We start from the raw sequence: 19,344 nt of genomic DNA on the forward strand, positions 1-19,344 counted from the left end.
AGTGGGAAGAAGTAAGACAGGGATGGAAAAGAGAAGGGGTAGGAGAAAGAAGTATCTTCCCCACCCTACCATACCACTGATGGAACTTGCCTCTCCTCCAAGTTTTTTTTTAATACAAGAAACATATATTGGGATGTCAACACATGGATCTGAATATAAAGTCTAATTTATTATTATATTGCCCCCAGAACACTAGCATTGTTACGGATGGATCTGTCTAGTTCTTCAAAAGTAGGGATTTATGTATTTAAAATATTTTTCTCCTACCTTTCTCCCTAAAAAGGAACCAAGGCAGCTTACATCATTGAAAAGACAATACTAACAAGCTAAAAACAGTAAGTGCATGAAGATTTAAAAAGAATTAAACAAGTATTATATTAAAATAGTGAATAAAATCAGTATTAAAACACATTAGTATATAGTGATGCAACTATACACGTCACATCAATAAGATTAGTAAGCAGGTCAGAATGTCAGCATGCTGCTGCAGGTTTGTTCTAATCCCGTATGTCTGATTTCCAGGGAATTTATCACCTATATGAAACGGTCCAGAACGCTGTATGCCTCTTTAGCAGAACGACTCTGTGATGGGGATCTTGTGATGAAAGATAGCTCAACTTGCTGGAATGGTGAGGATGTTGTAGAAAGGTAAGTGGAAAGAAGATTGTTTGAAGAATGATTTCTTGGCATGAGCTGAATTGTAATTTCTGTTCGTTTTCCCAAAATGTGATATACCTTACACATTGTATAGATTTTAGGACAATATTACCATCAGCTCTGCTGTGGTGGATTTGTCTGCTGAAGAGGAGGATCTTACATCTTCTGGCAGCTTTTCGTTGATTGGTAGTCAGAATGATTTTGATTTTTCCTACATTTTTTTCTTTGCTTGGTTTGGGGCAAAACTCTGGAAAAAATATTTCATTGAGGATATCCTGCAGATGGCATATTCCAGATTTAGTTAAATACAATTAAAGTAGGAAGCCCCCCCCCCACCTTTTGGATCACCATCCACTGATTCACGTATCTGCTCCCTGAAAAACCCAGAAATACATATGTATATGTACAAGGACTGGCCACTAGAGAGACCAGAGCCAGCGCATAATTAATTAATTAATTAATTAGTATCCTATTCCTATTAGTGTCAGGCACTACTCTGGATGATTATTACAAATATAATAGGAAACAAAAATAAAGGTAGTAACATTAAAAGAAGCAGCCATAACTCTAAGACAGATCACACCAACTAATCATATAAACCCAGAGCAGATGGAGGAAAGGGCAGGGGGAGAAGAGGAGGGGGGGAAAGGGGGTGAGGTGGTCAGCTATGGTCAGTGTGGAGCGCCTCCCACAAACTTCCACATTTTATTTTATTTTTTGCATCCATGGGCGAGGGAGGTTTGGAACCAATTCACTACAAATGCCATGGTCTTACTATATACACACTTGTGACAATTGTCACCCAGCGATGCTGGTTAAGTTAACTCAAAATAACTGTGGTTTAATCCTTGTTAGTTTTTACTGACTTCAGTAAGTGCATGAAAGTAGGTGCAGTTGGTTAAATGTGTCATTTGGAATGTTGAGCCTCCTGTAGTTGTGACTGAAAGAGATGTTTTACCGGTGTTACAAAAGTGCAAAATGTTCATTCGTTCATGTGCTAAGAACAATGTATGTGGTTTAGTACCAGAAAGAAACATTTGACTGCGAAGCTGCACCACCTTGATCTTTGTAAGGCATCTTTTTCATTTGGCCGAGTTGCACACGGGGATGTTTTGGTAATTCTGTTATTGCTTTCTGTGTACTCTGTTTTATTCATTTAAATGGAGTGCACAGATTTAGATATAAATAAAGTAAGCAATTAGGCATGGCTGGATTTTTAGTTATTTCCTTTATTCTGAACTCTTTGATCCTTAATCTGATAATTGTATGACTGTAGAGACTCTGTGAGGCTTTCTGTGGAAACCTGAGCATTCACAGTTGATTTTCTAGCACTGCACATTTCACTTTTCAAGCAATGAATGCAGCAATCATACAACATATTTAAAATGGTTTCTCCTGAGGGTGCTTGGTAAAGGGGTGGCGTATCACTATATTGCAACTGTTTGACTTTGAATAAAGTGAAGTTATGATTACAGCCGGCAAAAATTCTGAGGATGGGCAACAATAACTATAAATGTTCCTTGGCAGAAGCTATCCGTGGGGAAGAATAAAGGTAACAGGACCTGTGCTCTAACTATGGTTCATATTTAACCATCATTTGAAACTGGGTTTGGTTAGCAAGTCCTTGTTCAAAAGTGCCAGGTCAGTGTTTGTCATGATTGAAGTCAGAGTTGATGTGCGCCTTCCCAGAAACAGCTTTAAAAACAATGATAAAAGTGCGTAAATAAATAAATAAATAAATAAATAAATAAATAAATAAATAAATAAATAAATAAATAATCCAGGCAATAAGAGGGCAGAGATCAGGGAAGGAGTCTAAAGACAAACCTGGCTATAGTTGAAGGGTTTCCTGCACATGTGGATTTTCTACACATTTTAAAGGTTTAAATAGGGCCATCAATGAATGCCTTATCGAGAGGTCATTCTGGTACTTGGTTTGGGGTAAATCCAAATCTTAACTGACATGACAGAATCTGCCACATAAATCTAACAAACAAGGTGTGACCTTTGCAGCTTTGGTAAAGGCCACCTCTGTCCTTGACAGCCTCCCAGCATGGAAAGCTTCTGAGTGTTTACACTTGGCCCTCTCTGTGCTGAGCTTTCTTGCTGTGCATTCTGTTTATAGATCCTGAAGGAATTCTTTCTAGACTTGTTTGCTTTGGATTAATTTATTGTTCTTTATGCCTTACTGGGAAAGTGTGATTTGGGGACACAGAAGGCTATTTCACAAATTGTTGTTGGACAGTTGAGAGTAAGACTGCTAGGAGTTTTGCATTAGGGATCTAAAATCTCAACAGCTTTCCAAATGTACCATAAAATTCAAACCAATTGATTCTTTTGTTTTTGTTGTTTTAAAAAACAAAGACAAAATCTAAAGAGCAGCTAAGGGCAATAAAAACAAATGACTTTGTTTGATGGCCTGTATTCTTGGAGTAGCCAAGCTATTGGGTATATGCTTGTATTAATTCAGAATGCAACCAAACTGCATTTTGATATTGTGCATTTCATATGATAAAGCAACGGACACCAGAACACTCCATGAAGCAAACCACCTGTTAATCTATGGCCAACATTACAAGGTTTTAGTAGCCCCATTGGTCCAGATAGGCAGGGTATAAATCAAATAAATAAAAATAAATAAAAAATAAAAAAGAAATTTCTCTTGTAGAATGTGCACAATAAACTGTAGTTAGGTCAATGGAACTTATGGAGGGCTTGACTCACTAAATTCCCATTTATTCAATAAACCATTGGGACTTGAAATGAAAAAAAAAATCTAACTGGTCCAGCTTATTGCTGTGTAAACTAAATGATAAGGTTGTCATTTTATACAAACATGATTGACTAGTAAGCTCTGGGAACTGCAGCCCAAAGATACGGTTTTTCCAGGCTGCTTGGGAATGAGGCATCACAAAACAAGTGCTGTTGACACAGATCTCTCTTGGTTTCCTCTCTGTAAGTTTGTTTGTGCAAAATAAGAGCAGTGGAACTGGAGTGGTTTCTTACTCTTTACCACAGAGAATTAATGAAAGACTGGCAGTTTTCCAGGATGTTTCTGAGAATTAATGGTTTAGTTTGATTTAGGGTTTTCTTCCCAGTACTGCAGCTATAGTGCTGTCCGATGTCCATATAGTACTAAAGTGACACCTAGTGACAAGCAGTGAGAACATTATACCTTAGCATTTTGAAAGCAAGAGAAAGATGGGAAGGAAAACTTTGGGTTTGGAATTTGGGAAATTTTTTGGAGGCTGTTCTACCCTAGAGCCTGAATCCTCTTGATTAAATGAGTGTAAATGCAACAACATAAATTGCAAGGTGAATTGCTGCTAGTTGACAAGTTGCCACTTCTCTCACTCATCATATGCCTGTTGGATGTGTTGGTTCATCATGAGGAATATACGATAAGTGGGAACTTGTTTAACTGACAGCAGTTTGCCACTAGGAATCAAGCCACTGCAGTTTTGCTGGAGTAACTAACCTATAGGATTCTGGCCCATGAATTTGAAGTAAAATATTGCCACTTTGCTTTAGACGTCTTCTGTAGTCTAGAACAGTGTCCCCAACCTTGGGCCTCCAGATGTTCTTGAACTACAACTCCCAGAAGCCTTCACCACTATATCTGCTGGCCAGGATTTCTGGGAGTTGAAGTCCAAGAACATCTGGAGGCCCAAGGTTGGAGACCACTGCTTAGAAAACATCAGTTACAACACTCTTTGTGTGGGCTTTGGTAGCAACTGGTATGAAAAATTCTGAATCCAGATTGTATGCTTTCCTTGTTCTTGTATCAGCAAATAGATAATCCACATCTATCTGGTTGGATTAATCATTTATTAACTCTATTGTGAAGTTTCTTAGCCAAACAAACAAAATCAGCAAAGGCTTCAGATCCTGATTTCATAAACCCATCCTAAGATTAAACAGTGTTTATTCATGCCATCCACTAACTGATACTTTTCTTCTTGAGGAAAAACAAATACAGTATAACAGTTTAAATAATGAATCACATAAACATAACATGAAATAGCATGGTACAGTATTCATAAGTAGCTGAACATGTCAGTTGCTAAACGGAACAAGTTTAGTTCTTGCAGAACAAGTTACAGCATTCAACTGTACTGTACTTCGAATTTTACATTAAATCAGGAATGGCAGCTGCTACTCTTTAAGAAGCTGCTGGAAGTTTCATTTTGTTTGCAGGCCTAATATTAATAGTTAAAAAGGGTCCTGGAGGAAGCAAAAGAGAAGAACATAGAAAATACCTGTTTGCTTTAATCTTTCCAATATTTTAATTCTTCTGTTTTAAGCATGAGATGCTATGCTTTGATGCACTTTGCCTCTGACCTCCAAAGGTGGTCTTAGACATTAAAAAATGACTGACATCTCTTGGTTCTTTTGTAATAATTACAGAGCTTACCTATTTGAATTCCTTTGAAACATCGGCGTAAATGGTTATGGTGATTGCATTTCGTCCTCAAGTCTTAAGAACCAAACAGCAACCTAGATGAATTGAATACTAGAAGGCCATGTATGACTTCCATGTTTGGTAGCCATTCTTTGCCTTTTTCCTTAGGAGTTTCCCTTATATAAATTGTTAGCTATCTCCATATCATGTGGTGGCTTATTATTAGCTGTGTGTCCTGTTGGGACATACATTTTATTTTACCTAAAAAGTGCATAATACTTTCTCATCATATCCCATGTTCTAGTATTATAAGAAAATATTGTCCACTTTTTCCACATGATGGCTTAAATTCAATTGCACTCAACATAGCATGAAGCTGGGCATCTCAGTGGACATTCAATTGAAGTGGAAATGATTAAGTACAGATGGGTGATCTAACTTTCACATCCAGGTATCATCCATATGCCACCTGAACTAGTGTATTGTGTATGACTGGAGGGGGGGAGGTGCCACCTTGTCTGTCTATGCAACAAAATCTAACCTTTATTTCCTCCTTCTCCTCTATCCACTTCTGAACAGATTGGCTTTCTTTTTGAAAGGTCTGCAAAAAGGGAGACAACATATTATAGGCAACCAAAAATGTCTGTCGAATGTTTCCCACATTTCAGTTCAGCCTGATTTTTGTCCCTGTGCTCTATAGCAGTGGTCCCCAACCTTGGGCCTCCAGATGTTCTTGGACTACAACTCCCAGAAGCCTTCACCACCACCTCTGCTAGCCAGGATTTCTGGGAGTTGAAGTCCAAGAACATCTGGAGGCCCAAGGTTGGGGACCACTGCTCTATAGGATGTATTTTAGTTGTTATCCATTTTTATAGTTCTGGTGAGGAGTAGGGAGCAATGTAATACTTAAGGTATAACAAAGGCACTGAGGTCTCCCTCAAGCAGGAAAAATATATCAAATTCCTGTTTTTCATTCCTAAAGCGAAAGGAGCAGTTACAGCAGTGTATCCTTCCTCAAGGAGAGTTTATTCCTTTCTCCTTTGTTTCTACACCTAAAGAGACAGTAAATTACCCTGGAACAAATTGTTTCAAGAGGCAGCAAGTCAAAGAAGCAGATAGACTTACAGAACCTTCAGACATATAATGGTAACAGCAATAGTGTAGAGCAAGGTCAAAAGCAACCTCACATGCATATTACTGTACTATTGAGTACAGTGATATGGAATAACTCGTAAGGGCAGCAGATGAGCAATGGTATTGTAACTTTCATGGCAGGCATGAACTGTCTGCAAAATATATATGTTGGGAACTCTTGTTGGATGTATCTCAAGGATGAGTGTTGAAGAAACCCATAACTTTTGCATGCCTCATAGGGTGCAAGTCATCTTATAATTACTGTAACATACAGCCCTGCTCTCACCTGTCCGTCACAGCTGGGCAGTGGAACATCAGCCAATGAGGGGACGGAGGGTGGTGCAGAAGGGGGAGGAGCTGAAATATAAAAGGGTGTGTGTGTGAGGTGTGAGAGGAGAGATGGAGAGTTAGTGATTAGCATGTTAGTAGGCCTGTGAGCCAAAATAGTCATTGAGGAAAAGTCTGTGTGATTTAATGAATGAGAAACAGTGATTTACAACTTGATTATCTACCTGTGATTTACTCATTTTATTTTATTATATCAATAAACAAGTTTTGTTTTGGAAGAAACACTTGTCCTTTTTAAATATTGATTATATTGGTGGCAGCAGTTGAAGAAGAGTAGTGAGCACTCCTGGAGGCCTGAGTCGGCAGAGGCTTCAGAGTGGCCTTACATTTTAATAACTTACAAACTGTAGCTTTAGTGTTTGTTTTTAACTTGTATGAACAGCTAGTTAGGATTGATGTAAATCTTGACATGAAGCAGCAGGAGGAATTACTGTGGTTTCATGAACCTGCATCACAAGCTATCTAACCAACCAAGTTATAGTGGTCTGTAGAAAAAAACGACTGGACTGTTACTTGGATGTTTCTGGTTTGCCATGGTCATCAGAATGTTTCCAAAGTAAACAGAATGCTAAAAACCAAACAATCTTGATAGTATTTGGCATTATAGAAATAATTTTAAAAAGCCATCGCCCAGATTCCCAGAAACAGATAATTATTGATTCCCTGCTATGCAAGTTTACATGCTCAGCCATCTTCTAAAGCAGACAGAGAAATGTGTAAAATATCCCTTCAGTTTCAAATTCAAAAGCTCACATTTTTCGAAAGGCACTTGAGTAATGTATTTGTCACTTTATATATACAGTATACATATACACAACACACACACACACACACACACACACACACACACACACACACACACACACACACACACACACACACACAATGTATGTATAATATATATAATGACATATATTAGCCATACACTCTTTCTGTGTGACTAGTACTAACAGATGCTTAATATTTATCATTGGTACGATGAGTACGTCAGTAATGGTGTCAAAATCAGGCTACCTAATAATAATATATAATTTGAAGGCAGGTTTTCTTGAGAGAAAAAAAATGATAATAATTTGGGGGAATCCATCCACTTATCTTCTTGGTAGCTAGACCTCAAGTCAGCAATTTGGATGTGTTTTGGACCCCTGACACATTCCAGAGGAAGCACCACATATGGTGTGTTACAGTAATCCAGCTGGGATGTAACTAAGGCATATGTCACTGTGGCCAGATCAGACAACTTCAAGAAATGGGAAGCTGGCACACTAGTTGTAATTGTGCAAAGGCACTCTGGCCACCACTGAAACCAGGCTCAGAGATGAATCCAGGAGTATCCCCAAACTGAATACCTGTGTTTTCAATGCAAGTGTAACCCCATCCAGCACAATAGGTATCTCTATTCCTTGATCTCCCTTTCAAAAGACCAGGAGCACCTCTATCTAGTCCATTGCTAATACCAGACACTGATCTAGAGCTGAAACAGCTTCCTCGGATTTAGATGTTGTTCAACCACTGATAGAAAGGAATAACAGGAAGAAGAATTGTCTTAAATTAGAAGTCAGGAACTCTGTGGTGTAATTTTCATTAAACATGGACTTATCCATGAGCTGGCTACTCTATCTCATCTTGCTGCTTGGTTACTGAAAAAGAGTTGACTCTAATCTGTTTCTTCCCTTTTAAGATACTGTTCTATTTATCTAGATTTTAGAGTAAGTAATATGATGGTGGTGGTTACTGATCTTTGAAGAAGAAAAATTTCCCCAACCTATCTTCCAGCAAAATAAAGGTTGAATGTGTGGTTCTTCCTTGCACTCAGCTCAACATATTGCTGCACCTCTACAGTACTGTATAGGTCACTTTATTTTCCTGACTGGAAGCCATTCCAGTTACTATTCAGATATTATATCCTGAATGCAGGTATGGCTTTAATGGTGGTTAAATCATTTTCTTTCCGGTCCTCCCTTGGTCTAACGCTGAGGGAGGCCCGGAGAGAAAGAAAAAGAAACTGAGCCTTCTCAGCAGTGGCCCCTCGCCTTTGGAACAGTCTGCCCTCAGAGATCTGTCTGGCTCCCTCGCTGGGTGTTTTTAAGAGCAGACTTAAGACCAGACTCTTTAGGCAGGCTTTCCCTCCTGTCATCATTTGAATTTTTTTTCTTTTCCCATCTTGAATTATATTACTATTGTTTTTTATTTTATTATATAGCTTTTATTCCATTTTTATTGTTAGCCTAGATAGAGTAGACTTCTATCTAGATGGGTGGGGTATAAATTTAATAAATAAATAAATAAAATAAACCAATGTGTCATCCCTTCAAGGGAATGCCAATCATGTATTCATCATCAGGGTATTGCAAGCATGTTTAGCTTAATGTGCTTGCAAGTGCCTCTTCAGACATTCAGAGTGTGCAATAGTCTGACTGACATTCAGGTGGAGGACACAGAAACACTGTAAACATGTTCAGCTGGCCTTCACACATTTATACTGAATGTGTGAATGTCTGATTGGCATTTGGTGGAACACGGGGACGGGAGACCTCATGTCTACACCTTGCCTGCAGCCCAACCTGCTTTCAAGCTATAAAGGCTCAATAGGGCTATAAGAAAAATGGCACAGATGCTTATTATTCAAGCTTTCAAAGCAATCATCTTATGCCAGCATGGATTCTGTTGTGATTCACTGTGCTCTTTTCCCCTTCAGCTTCATCCCTCCCTTGAGCTAGTTGCAATATTCGTTATGATGTTGCTACCAGTCAGTAAGGAAATTGCCTTGGATGAACAAGCTGCTCAAGTGTTGCTGAATGAAATTTAGCAGCTGTGTGATTTGATAATGGCTGAGTTTTTTCTTGCATTCAATCTTCTTTAGTCTGAAAGCTTTCCCCATGAGTATATTTGTAGAATACTACCTCTTCTATGACTGTTGGTATATTTATTCACACCTGAAGGAAAAAATATTGGGCAGTATCCTTTTAAATGCTCCACTAGTGTAATTCTGTTGTTGTTGTTGTTGTTGTTTAGTCATTACGTTGTGTCCGATTCTTCATGACCCCTGGACCCAGAGCAGGCCAGGCCCTCCTGTCTTCCATGGCCTCCCGAGGTTTGGTCAAATTCATGTTGGTAGCTTCGGTGACGCTGTCCAACCATCTAGTCCTCTGTTGTCCCCTTCTCCTCTTGCCTTCACACTTTCCCAACATAAGAGTCTTTTCCAGGGAGTCTTCTCTTCTCATGAGATGGCCAAAGTATTGGAGCCTCAGCTTCAGGATCTGTTCTTCCAGTGAGCACTCCAGGTTGATTTCCTTTACAATAGATATGTTTGTTCTCCTTGCAGTCCAGGGGACTCTCAAGAGTCTCCTCCAGCACCACAATTCAAAAACATCAATTTTTTGGCAGTCAGCCTTCTTTATGGTCCAGCTCTGACTTGATTGATTGATTGATTGATTGATTGATTGATTGATTGATTTGATTTGATTTGATTTGATTTATACCCCGCGTATCTGCTCTACTCGACCACTCTAGGCGGCTTCAGGATAGGATAAAACAATAAAACACAAGAACATTACACAATCATTTGATACAGTTCCAATAAAATAGAGAATAAAATAAGAAGGAATAGAAAAGAAATCAGGTATTGACTGAAGGGAAGGCCTGGATGTACAACCATGTTTTTAATTGGGTTTTAAAGATTCCCAGCATGGGGCCGCACGAATCTCTGAAGGGAGGTTGTTCCAGACTTCCATACATTGCTACCGGAAAAAGCATAGCTTTGACTATGCAGACCTTGGTCGGTAAGGTGATGTCTCTGCTTTTTAAGATGTTGTCTAGGTTTGTCATCGCTTTCCTCCCAAGAAGCAGGGATCTTTTAATTTCATGGCTGCTGTCACCATCTGCAGTGATCATGGAGCGAAGGAAAGTAAAATCTGTCACTGCCTCCATATCTTCCCCTTCTATTTGCCACGAGGTGATGGGACCAGTGGCCATGATCTCAGGTTTTTTTTATGTTGAGCTTCAGACAATTTTTTGCGCTCTCCTCTTTCACCCTCATGAAAAGGTTCTTTAATTCCTCCTCACTTTCTGCCATCAGAATGGCATTGTCTGCATATCTGAGGTTGTTGATATTTTTTCTGGCAATCTTAATTCCGGCTTGGGATTCATCCAGTCCTGCCTTTCGCATGATGTATTCTGCATATAAGTTAAATAAGCAGGGGGATAATATACAGCCTTGTCATACTCCTTTCCCAATTTTGAACCAATCAGTTGTTCCATATCCACTTCTAACTGTTGCTTCCTGTCCAACATTTAGATTTCTCAGGAGATGGATAAGGTAGTCAGGAACTCCCATTTCTTTAAGAACTTGCCATAGTTTGCTTTGTTCCACACAGTCAAAGGCTTTTGTGTAGTCAATTAAGCAGAAGTAGATATTTTTCTGGAACTCGTTGGCTTTCTTCATAATCCAGCACATGTTATCAATTTGGTCTCGAGTTCCTCTGCCCCTTTGAAATCCAGCTTGTACTTCTGGGAGTTCTCAGTACATACTGCTGAAGGCTGCCTTGGAGGATTTTGAGCATGACCTTGGTAGCGTGTGAAATGAGTACAATTGTATAGTAGTTGGAGCATTCTTTGGCACTGCCCTTCTTTGGGATTGTGGTGTAGACTGATCTTTTCCAATCTTCTGGCCACTGTTGAGCTTTGTATTGAGTGTAGCACCTTAACAGCATCATCTTTTAAGACTGGAATGCCATCACCTCCACTGGCCTTGTTAGCTTTGCTTTCTAAGGCCGACTTAACTTCACTCTCCAGGATGTCTGGCTCAAGGTCAGCAACCACACTATCTGGGTTGTCCGGGACATCCAGATCATTCTGGTATAATTCCTCTGTGCATTCTTGCTACCTGTTCTTGATGTCTTCTGCTTCTGTTAGGTCCCTACCATTTTTGTTCTTTATCATGTCCATCTTTGCACAAAATGTTCCTTTAATATCTCCAATTTCCTTGAACAGATCTCTAGTTTTTCCCTTTCTATTATTTTCTATATCTTTGTACAGTTCATTTAAGATGGTCCTCTTGTCTCTCCTTGCTATTCTTTGGAAGTCTTACAATTTTTTGTAACTTTCCCTATCTCCCTTGCATTTTGTTTCCCTTCTCTTCTCTGCTATTTGTAAGGCCTCCTTGGACAGCCACTTTGCTTTCTTGCGTTTCTTTTTCTTTGGGATGGTTTTGTTGCTGCCTCCTGTACAATGTTACTAACCTCCAGCCATAGTTCTTCAGGCACTCTATCCACCAAATCTAGTTTATTAAATCTGTTCTTCACTTCCACTGTGTATTCATTGGTTTAGATTACACCTGACTAGCCCAGTGGTTTTTCCTTCTTTCCTCAGTTTAAGCTTGAAATGTAAGCTTAAATGTAGTTCTATAAGTCTGTGTTGCCCAGCAGTCCTCCCCTCGTCATTGTCATCTTCATCTTCATTATCACAACAACAGCAACAAATCAACTTCTTATTATAATTGTAAAACATTATTATTCAGAAATAGCAGACACAGTCAATCAAAATTTATAAAAACATTGACTGGTATTATACAACAGATAAAAGTTTTAACAAAACACCTAAGTATCTGTTAAATATCAGTGCAGTATTATGTTGTTCCTAATGTACCTATTTTTGTAGCTCTGATGCTGTTATTTCTGAGATCTGCAACTGTTTATAATACTGTGTGAAATTTCTTGATATTGTACTTTATTGTTGTGGTTTATGTTGTTGTGGTTGTTAGTTTCGAAATCCCCTTGTGCTTTTAGGTGGCAGGCAATTTTGCCATGTTTTGATGACCTGTTAGGATGCCTGTGCTAACCCACACCCTATGTTAAGAAGATGGGGGAAATTGGCCATTTGAGGTCACAATGGGACTATGTGTGTGCTGTTGTTTTTTAAACTACTGTAGTTCTTTACTGGGAAACTTTTTTGAAGTTGGGATTAACTACTTTGGAGGAAAGAGTGGCAGAAGGGTTGTCCACTTCAGTTTAACATCTGAGTTATGTCTGTTATATTTACAGTATATCATTTGTCGTTTAGTCATGTCCGACTCTTTGTGACCCCATGGACCAGAGCATGGCAGACCCTCCTATCTTCCACTGCCTCCCGTAGTTTTGTCAAAATTTACAGTATATAGTCTGATATTTTTCCCTCTATATTTTTCTCCATGTATTTCTGTTATTACTGCTTAGTTCATTCATACTGGGGTCAAAGGTATTGGGCAGTATCAGTTGGCGTGCTTCAGCTTGCTCTCTGTTGCACAAGCAGTGAATGTGGAGAAGATCTGTTTAAACCAGGGAGGAACCCAGTGGCAGCCCCTAGAACCCTGGGATACCTTGGGATCCCACTACTGTAACAAGCATTTTATTTTAAAAATGGCTGGAAAAGTCTTCTTGTGCCATCCAGGAGGCATTACAGCAAAATGTTTCCCCACATTTCGAGGGCCCCATGGGACCTCTGCCTCCCATAACTTATTTTTTAAAAACAGGACACTACAGAGCTCAAGGAATGTTTTCAGTACCCTCCCTTCCTGAGGGAGCAACTGTGGGTTTCAGGAGCAGGAGAGAGTACAACCCTCTGTGGTCTATGTTTGGACATGTGCTGCCTTTAGATTGCCAATTATTGCTTCCACTTGGGCAAGGAGATGCAGGATACCTCCTTGCAGTAATGTCTAAGTTTTGAAACTGCTCAATGCATTGCATTCTTGTTCCATTGTTCTGCTTGCGTAGTGGTCCAGGGCATAGAGCCGTATCACAGAACACAATTCTGCCCATTCATCTGTGAGCACATTTGTATTTTTGTCAAACTGGATTTAGTTTTTGCAAAATCCTATCTACCATATTGTTGCTGAGCAGAAATTGTTGGAAACAGATTATTACTGCAAGTCTATATTGCTTAGGAGAATGGGAAACTGTCTCCTAGTAAATCAAACTGCTTATCCATGTAGTTCATTGTTGTTTACTGAGTAGCACAGAGCTTAGAAAGATTACTTTTTTGACCTATGTCTCTCAAAATCTCCCAGTCTGCATTCCCAATGGCTATGCTAGCTGGGGGAGGGGGATTTCTTGCATACAACCCCCCCCCCAAAGTAACTTTTCTGGGCTCCAAACTGGAAGCACGACTTCGGCGCTTCTGACAGAAAGGAGTCCCTTTTATTGCTGGCAGTTCTTCGTTCAACTGCAAATTCCAGGGACTGAAATTAAGATCTTCAAAATGCAAAACTTGTATTCTGCTGCAATGTTCTGTAAGACCAGCAGTGGCTTTGATGAGTCTTCCCGAAGTTATGGTGCCCTCGTCTTGTCTTGGTCATGACAAGAATTTGGGGGAATTTAAGCATTGGGCACCAGCTCCCTGTGCTTGAATGTTGAGAGTACAGTTTGAGTCGTGGACTGAACCAAGGGGCTGTTCAGCAGTTTTGAAGGGCCTTCCTACTCCATTCTGATCATGAGCAACCTATGTCTGAAAGGAGCACCTATCCATAGCTGGCACTGTGAGTCAGGCAGTGAATCTTTTAGAGGGTTTGTATTGTCAACACCCCAGCAGTGCTGATCCCTGGAAATAGACCTGAAACTATTCCCCCTCCCTTAAATGCCCATGTGACTTTTTAAAATGAAACATATTTTTTTCTTTTGTGGGCTTTTTTTGAGTTAAAGTTACGCTACAGTTAGGGTATGATTTTATTAACCTGTATGGGGCTAATCAAAGTAAATATTTGAAATATGAGTAAAGGTATGACATTTTTACTTCCTAAAGGTGAATATTTGAAAAATTTACAGAATTTGCAATTGGAAAGACACTTTCTGTGAGTTTGGGACCATGTGTTTGCTTTTAAATCCATTTAGTACACATAGGGCAATGGGCAGGAGACTTCCTGAATGTTTCTTGTGGTGGAGTATGAACAGCCCTTTGTCCAGTTATTTGGCGTATATTTGCAAAAACAAGACAGGAGCATCTGGCATAGTCAATCATAAAAGAAAACAGTAACATTTTTTAATCCGTGCAAGCAATTTATCTATCTTTGGAAACCTTTCAGGCATCAAGCTGGGCTAAGAGATGTGCCCTTAGTGCAATGCCTGCCTCCTTTTACTGTAATGCTGCCATGACCTTTTGGCGTGTTTGTCCCCTAACCCTTCCCTGACATTGCCCAAGTGCCAGGACTGGATTATTGCTGGCACAGTGCATTGCAGGGCAGGGCATCAAAGAAAGATCATCATAGTACTTGATTTTTTTCTTGTAAATGCTGGCAAATGCATTTTAAAGACTTGCCTTTACATTGCTGTGCTAGTGAGGGAAAAAGGCCACTGAGGCCATGCTTCCTAGCTGGATTCACACAGGCTCTTGGGGGGCTCATCAAAGTTTTCACAACGAAAGTAGCACAAATAATCAAACTTACCCAAAAGTTAGTTGGTCTAGTATTATTTCCTGCAGTGTGCAGATGCTAGAGGGAATGCAGAGTTTTCCAGTACAGTGGTGCCTCGCTTAGCGAGTGCTTCGCTATGCGATGAATTCGCATAGCGAGGGGGTCCGGGCCATCGCTGGAGCATTCGCTCAGCGATGGCCCCTATGGCGATTTTTCGCTTTGCGATGATCGCTAAGCGATTCGCTTAGCGATCCTCGCAAAACGAAGCGGGGGAGAACAGCTGATCGGCGGTTCCAAAATGGCCGCCGGAAGGTCCGCGCCGCATTTTCGCGCCCTGCCCTCGCTTACCGAGGGCGCGAAAATGGCGGCGCTATGGGACAACATCGCTTAACGGTGAGTTTTCAAGCCATAGGAACGCATTGAACGAAGTTCAATGCGTTTCTATGGCTTTTTTTGTCCCGTTTAGCGATGTTTTCGCATAGCGAAGGTTAATCCGGAACGGATTAACCTCGCTATGCGAGGCACCACTGTATCTGCTTTTGAGGCAGGACCACAAGCTTTTGTGTAATTAGCTCTGCTTTTCTTTTAAAATGTGTTTTGAGGTACCCTCCACACAAAACTATCACAGCTTTTACTTTTACTATTTGTTGTTGCAGTTCTTATCTTTTGGTAACTCCATGCAGACAATTCATGCAAAGTACACAGCTTGATGCCTCCTTCAGCTCAACTTGGTGTCCCAGGCAATCATGCGGCTAAATGCCCCCTAATGCTCCCAACGTCAGTAGGCCCGTTTTAAATTAGCCAGTGACACAGATAACTTTGCATCAGGTTCTCTTGTAGCACACCTGAAATGGAATGTGCCACACAGATCCGGTTGTCCACCAAGAGGCCCAGGACTGGCATCAGCAGCAAATCCTTTTGGTGTAGATGGCCTTTGGCAGCTGGGCAAGGTTGCCAAGTGGCAACCATATAGCCAGTTTCATTGTATTTTAGTATTTATAGGATCTCTAAGTATCTGTCTACAGAACCAGAGGTTTAGGTTTGATTCCCTATTGTGCCTCTGGGAAGATGAGCCAGTCCATGTGGTCTTGGGCAAGCTGTACAGTCTCAGGATGCTCTCAGAAGAAGGGAATGATAAGCCACTTCTGAATACTCTCTACCTAGAAAGCCGTGGAAAAGGTCACCGTCAGTCAGAATCGGGACAGAATGAATATCAGTTATTAAGAACATATACGTCTGTTTGGAATGTGAAAAAAGTCACTTATGATGCAGCAACCTGTTTCCCACTGTGGCCAGCAAGTTACAGACAGAGAAGCCCATAAGCAGGACATGAGTGTTATAGCAATTTCCTGTTCAGGCTTCCCAGCAACCAACATGCAAGGAACACTGCCTCTCATGCTGATGGGCCTGTAACAATACAGCAGCCTCACTGAAGCTAACTAGATCTGACTTAGCAATACCTCGCTCTGTGGATGCACCAGTTGGTATCCAGAGAATTTCATCATGGCAAATAGCCATAATAATCTTATTTGAATATCATTTTTGCCTCTGTACTTTAAAAGAACAGTTCACATTGGACAGCCTCCCTTGCCTCATCTAGCCACAGTCAACTTTTAGACTCGATTCAGTCTGATTTACTATGTTGCTAGTTTCTCCTTTCATAAAGAGAAATAGAATTAACACTCTGCAAGATCGATTCTTGCCTTCAAGGGTTTCTGTGAGCACAGCTATAAGTTCTTAAAAATTACTTTTTCAATATGAGGCAAGTGTACATACTCCCCTTGACTTGCTCCCCCTTTAATACCAGGCGTCCTTTTAATTTCCAAGTTCATATGGTGGCCACACATTGAGATTTGGCAAAGGACCCAAAACTTTCTTATCGCCTGCAGAGGCAGCTGATTACAAACAGACTTGTAGAAAGTACAAAGAGATGTCTATCTGGTGAATGTAGCTTTTCCATCACCACCTCAGAGGCTGACAAAAACGGTTTCCTGAGCCGCTATACCTGTGTTTTATTTCACCAAAATTTCTTTTAAATAAGTTCTGTTTGGAATATGACAATTTTAAAAAAAAATCAGTAGTTTTTATTATAGTACCAATAATGAAAAAGTAGTTGTTATAGTTATAATTTTTAAATGTTTTTTTTTTGCTAAAATGTTACTTTTCGTTATTTTTAAGAATAGCATTGGTCAGCATGAGGCACCAATTCATCTACATGATGTTCCTCCTCAATAAATCCCTACTGATTTAATGGGTCTACTCTAGGGAGACTTACTATTCTAAGTCACAGGATTTCAGTCAGTAAAGTAGCCACAGTTTTTCTTTACAGGGATGGACAATGGGAGAACTGCCCTATTAGCTGCCATCCAAATGGCAAGAATGAAGTATGCAGGAGCTCAGAATGTAGATTACACTTATAGACTATTTTAAGAGTTAGGTTACCTTGAAGTGAAAGAAAAATATAGGCTGCTGTCCATAGACAATCATTTAGATACTTATGGCCTTCTTGATGTTGCTGAGCTACAAATTTCTTCATCACTTATTATTGCCCATGTCAGCAAAGGCTGATGGGGGTCGGAGTCCAAAAACATCTGGATTGCCGAGGCCACACAGGGAAAGATTCATGGATGAAGCCAGATGTTTGTTGCAGTTTTCTCTCTGGCAACTTCTACTGTTGAGGAGGCTATAGTACATAACTTAAAGAGAGCTTGTCTCATGGGTCATGGTTGTGATTTTTTTTATAGTAATGCAGGATTACAAAAGTCTATGGGGTAATAAAATGGTCATAATAAAATAATGATTGCATGCTTATTAATCCGAATCTCTTACATGAAGAAATGTAATTTTCCTGACTATAAGGATAATACTTCCTTATGGAAAAGATCAGGTTCAATCTGGTTCTTAATAAATCTGGAAAGACTCCAATCTATAATCTATGTAGCTACTTATGACCAACATAGATAATAGTGAGCTAGCTGCACCTAGGTATAAGGCAGTTTCCTGTGTTCTTAATAATCTGAGTCACACATATGTTAGCCTCACAGCTATGATCCTCAGATCACTTTCCCCTGAAATGGACTGGAACTACACCACAGTGCATAGTCTGGGGATCACTGTCAAAGTATGAGGTAGTGCATTTATTATAGGTTTACAGCACCAGTCTGTCTTTCCAAAAGTTCACAGGGGTCTCGAGTTTCCCAGAGCTGTTTTACAAGCAACTGAAGTTAGATAACTTACACAATTGAGAGGAAATAAGCAGGAAATAGGAAAAGTAGGTTGCAGTTGCATAACTTGTGCAGGACAAGAGATAGGAGTGACTTTCTGTACAAGAACTATAACATTACTTACTAAAACAGGTTGCCTGTTTTCATATGTCTAAAGACAGGCAATCTTTTACTGTCATTAAATAATTAGTCAGGGAGCTACTGACCATCAGTTTTGGGGATGAGTAGCAGTATAAGGGTTGGCATATAAACTGGGTCAAGAACACAATAAAACATAACCTTAAAACCTTGAAAAGTTTAGAGCAGCATTAGAATGAAACCAAAGTTTAAATCAGCAACTTTTTCCACTTCTGACTTCCTATCTTAATGTCATGTACAGTGGTGCCTCGCAAGACAAATACCTCGCAGGTCAAAAAACTCGCAAGACAAATGGTTTTGGCAATGGGGTTGATGACTCGCAAGACAAATGTTCCTATGGCCGTGCTTCGCAAGACAAATGTTTTCCGTTTTTTGTTCCTGCCTCATGTTTGCTGATTTTTAAATGTTTTTCTATGATGTTTAAAAAGTTAAAGTTTTTTGACTGAAAATTTTTAAATTATCTGAACGATATGTATGGCTTTAAAGAGCACTTAATAAACCCCTTGTAAACAAAATTTGACTTTGTTCTGACTTTTTTTGCCCATAGGAACGCATTAAATAGATTTCTATGCATTCCTATGGGAAAACGTTTTTCGCAAGATGAATTATTCACAAGACAATGGAACAAATTAAATTAGTCTTGCGAGGCACCACTGTATATAGAGAGGAGTTGCCATGCCCTCAGTCTGAACCTTAGCATCCACATGTTCGAACAAAATAGAGATACAGCGATATTCATATGAGCTCTCTTCATGATCAGGAACATTTTCAAGCATAATTCCCAACAAAATGGTCTCTTCCCAAAGTGACTACAACAAAATTGTCTACTTCCTAGAGTAAAGGAAGCCTGTAGCCCCTTTACTGCTCACCCCCCCCCAATGCCTCCATGGCTACTAGTCACATTTTAAAAGGAATGCAAGTTAATTGCATTCACACAATTTATGGTATGCCCCGCCTGGTTTGTTTCTTTGAAGTATGCAACTGTGAAAAAAAAAAGAAGAAGGAAAATGTCCTATAGAATATGATTGCAGAAGATAAAGATTAAAGGCTAGTGGTCGGGA

General features: G+C 39.8%; 1 protein-coding gene across 2 annotated transcripts in view; it reads left to right on the top strand.

Annotated features, from left to right (window-relative positions):
- LOC110075313 (glypican-5) overlaps positions 1–19,344 on the top strand; it is a 486,554-nt gene that overhangs the window by 195,404 nt on the left and 271,806 nt on the right. For both annotated transcript variants that reach the window (XM_072995919.2, XM_072995918.2), the window contains one exon: positions 523–648. In XM_072995919.2, coding sequence (XP_072852020.2) covers positions 523–648 — 126 coding nt within the window. The remainder of the gene's footprint in view (positions 1–522; positions 649–19,344) is intronic.

This window comes from Pogona vitticeps, chromosome 3 (genome assembly GCF_051106095.1).
Source record: "Pogona vitticeps strain Pit_001003342236 chromosome 3, PviZW2.1, whole genome shotgun sequence".
Taxonomy (NCBI): Eukaryota; Metazoa; Chordata; class Lepidosauria; order Squamata; family Agamidae; genus Pogona; species Pogona vitticeps.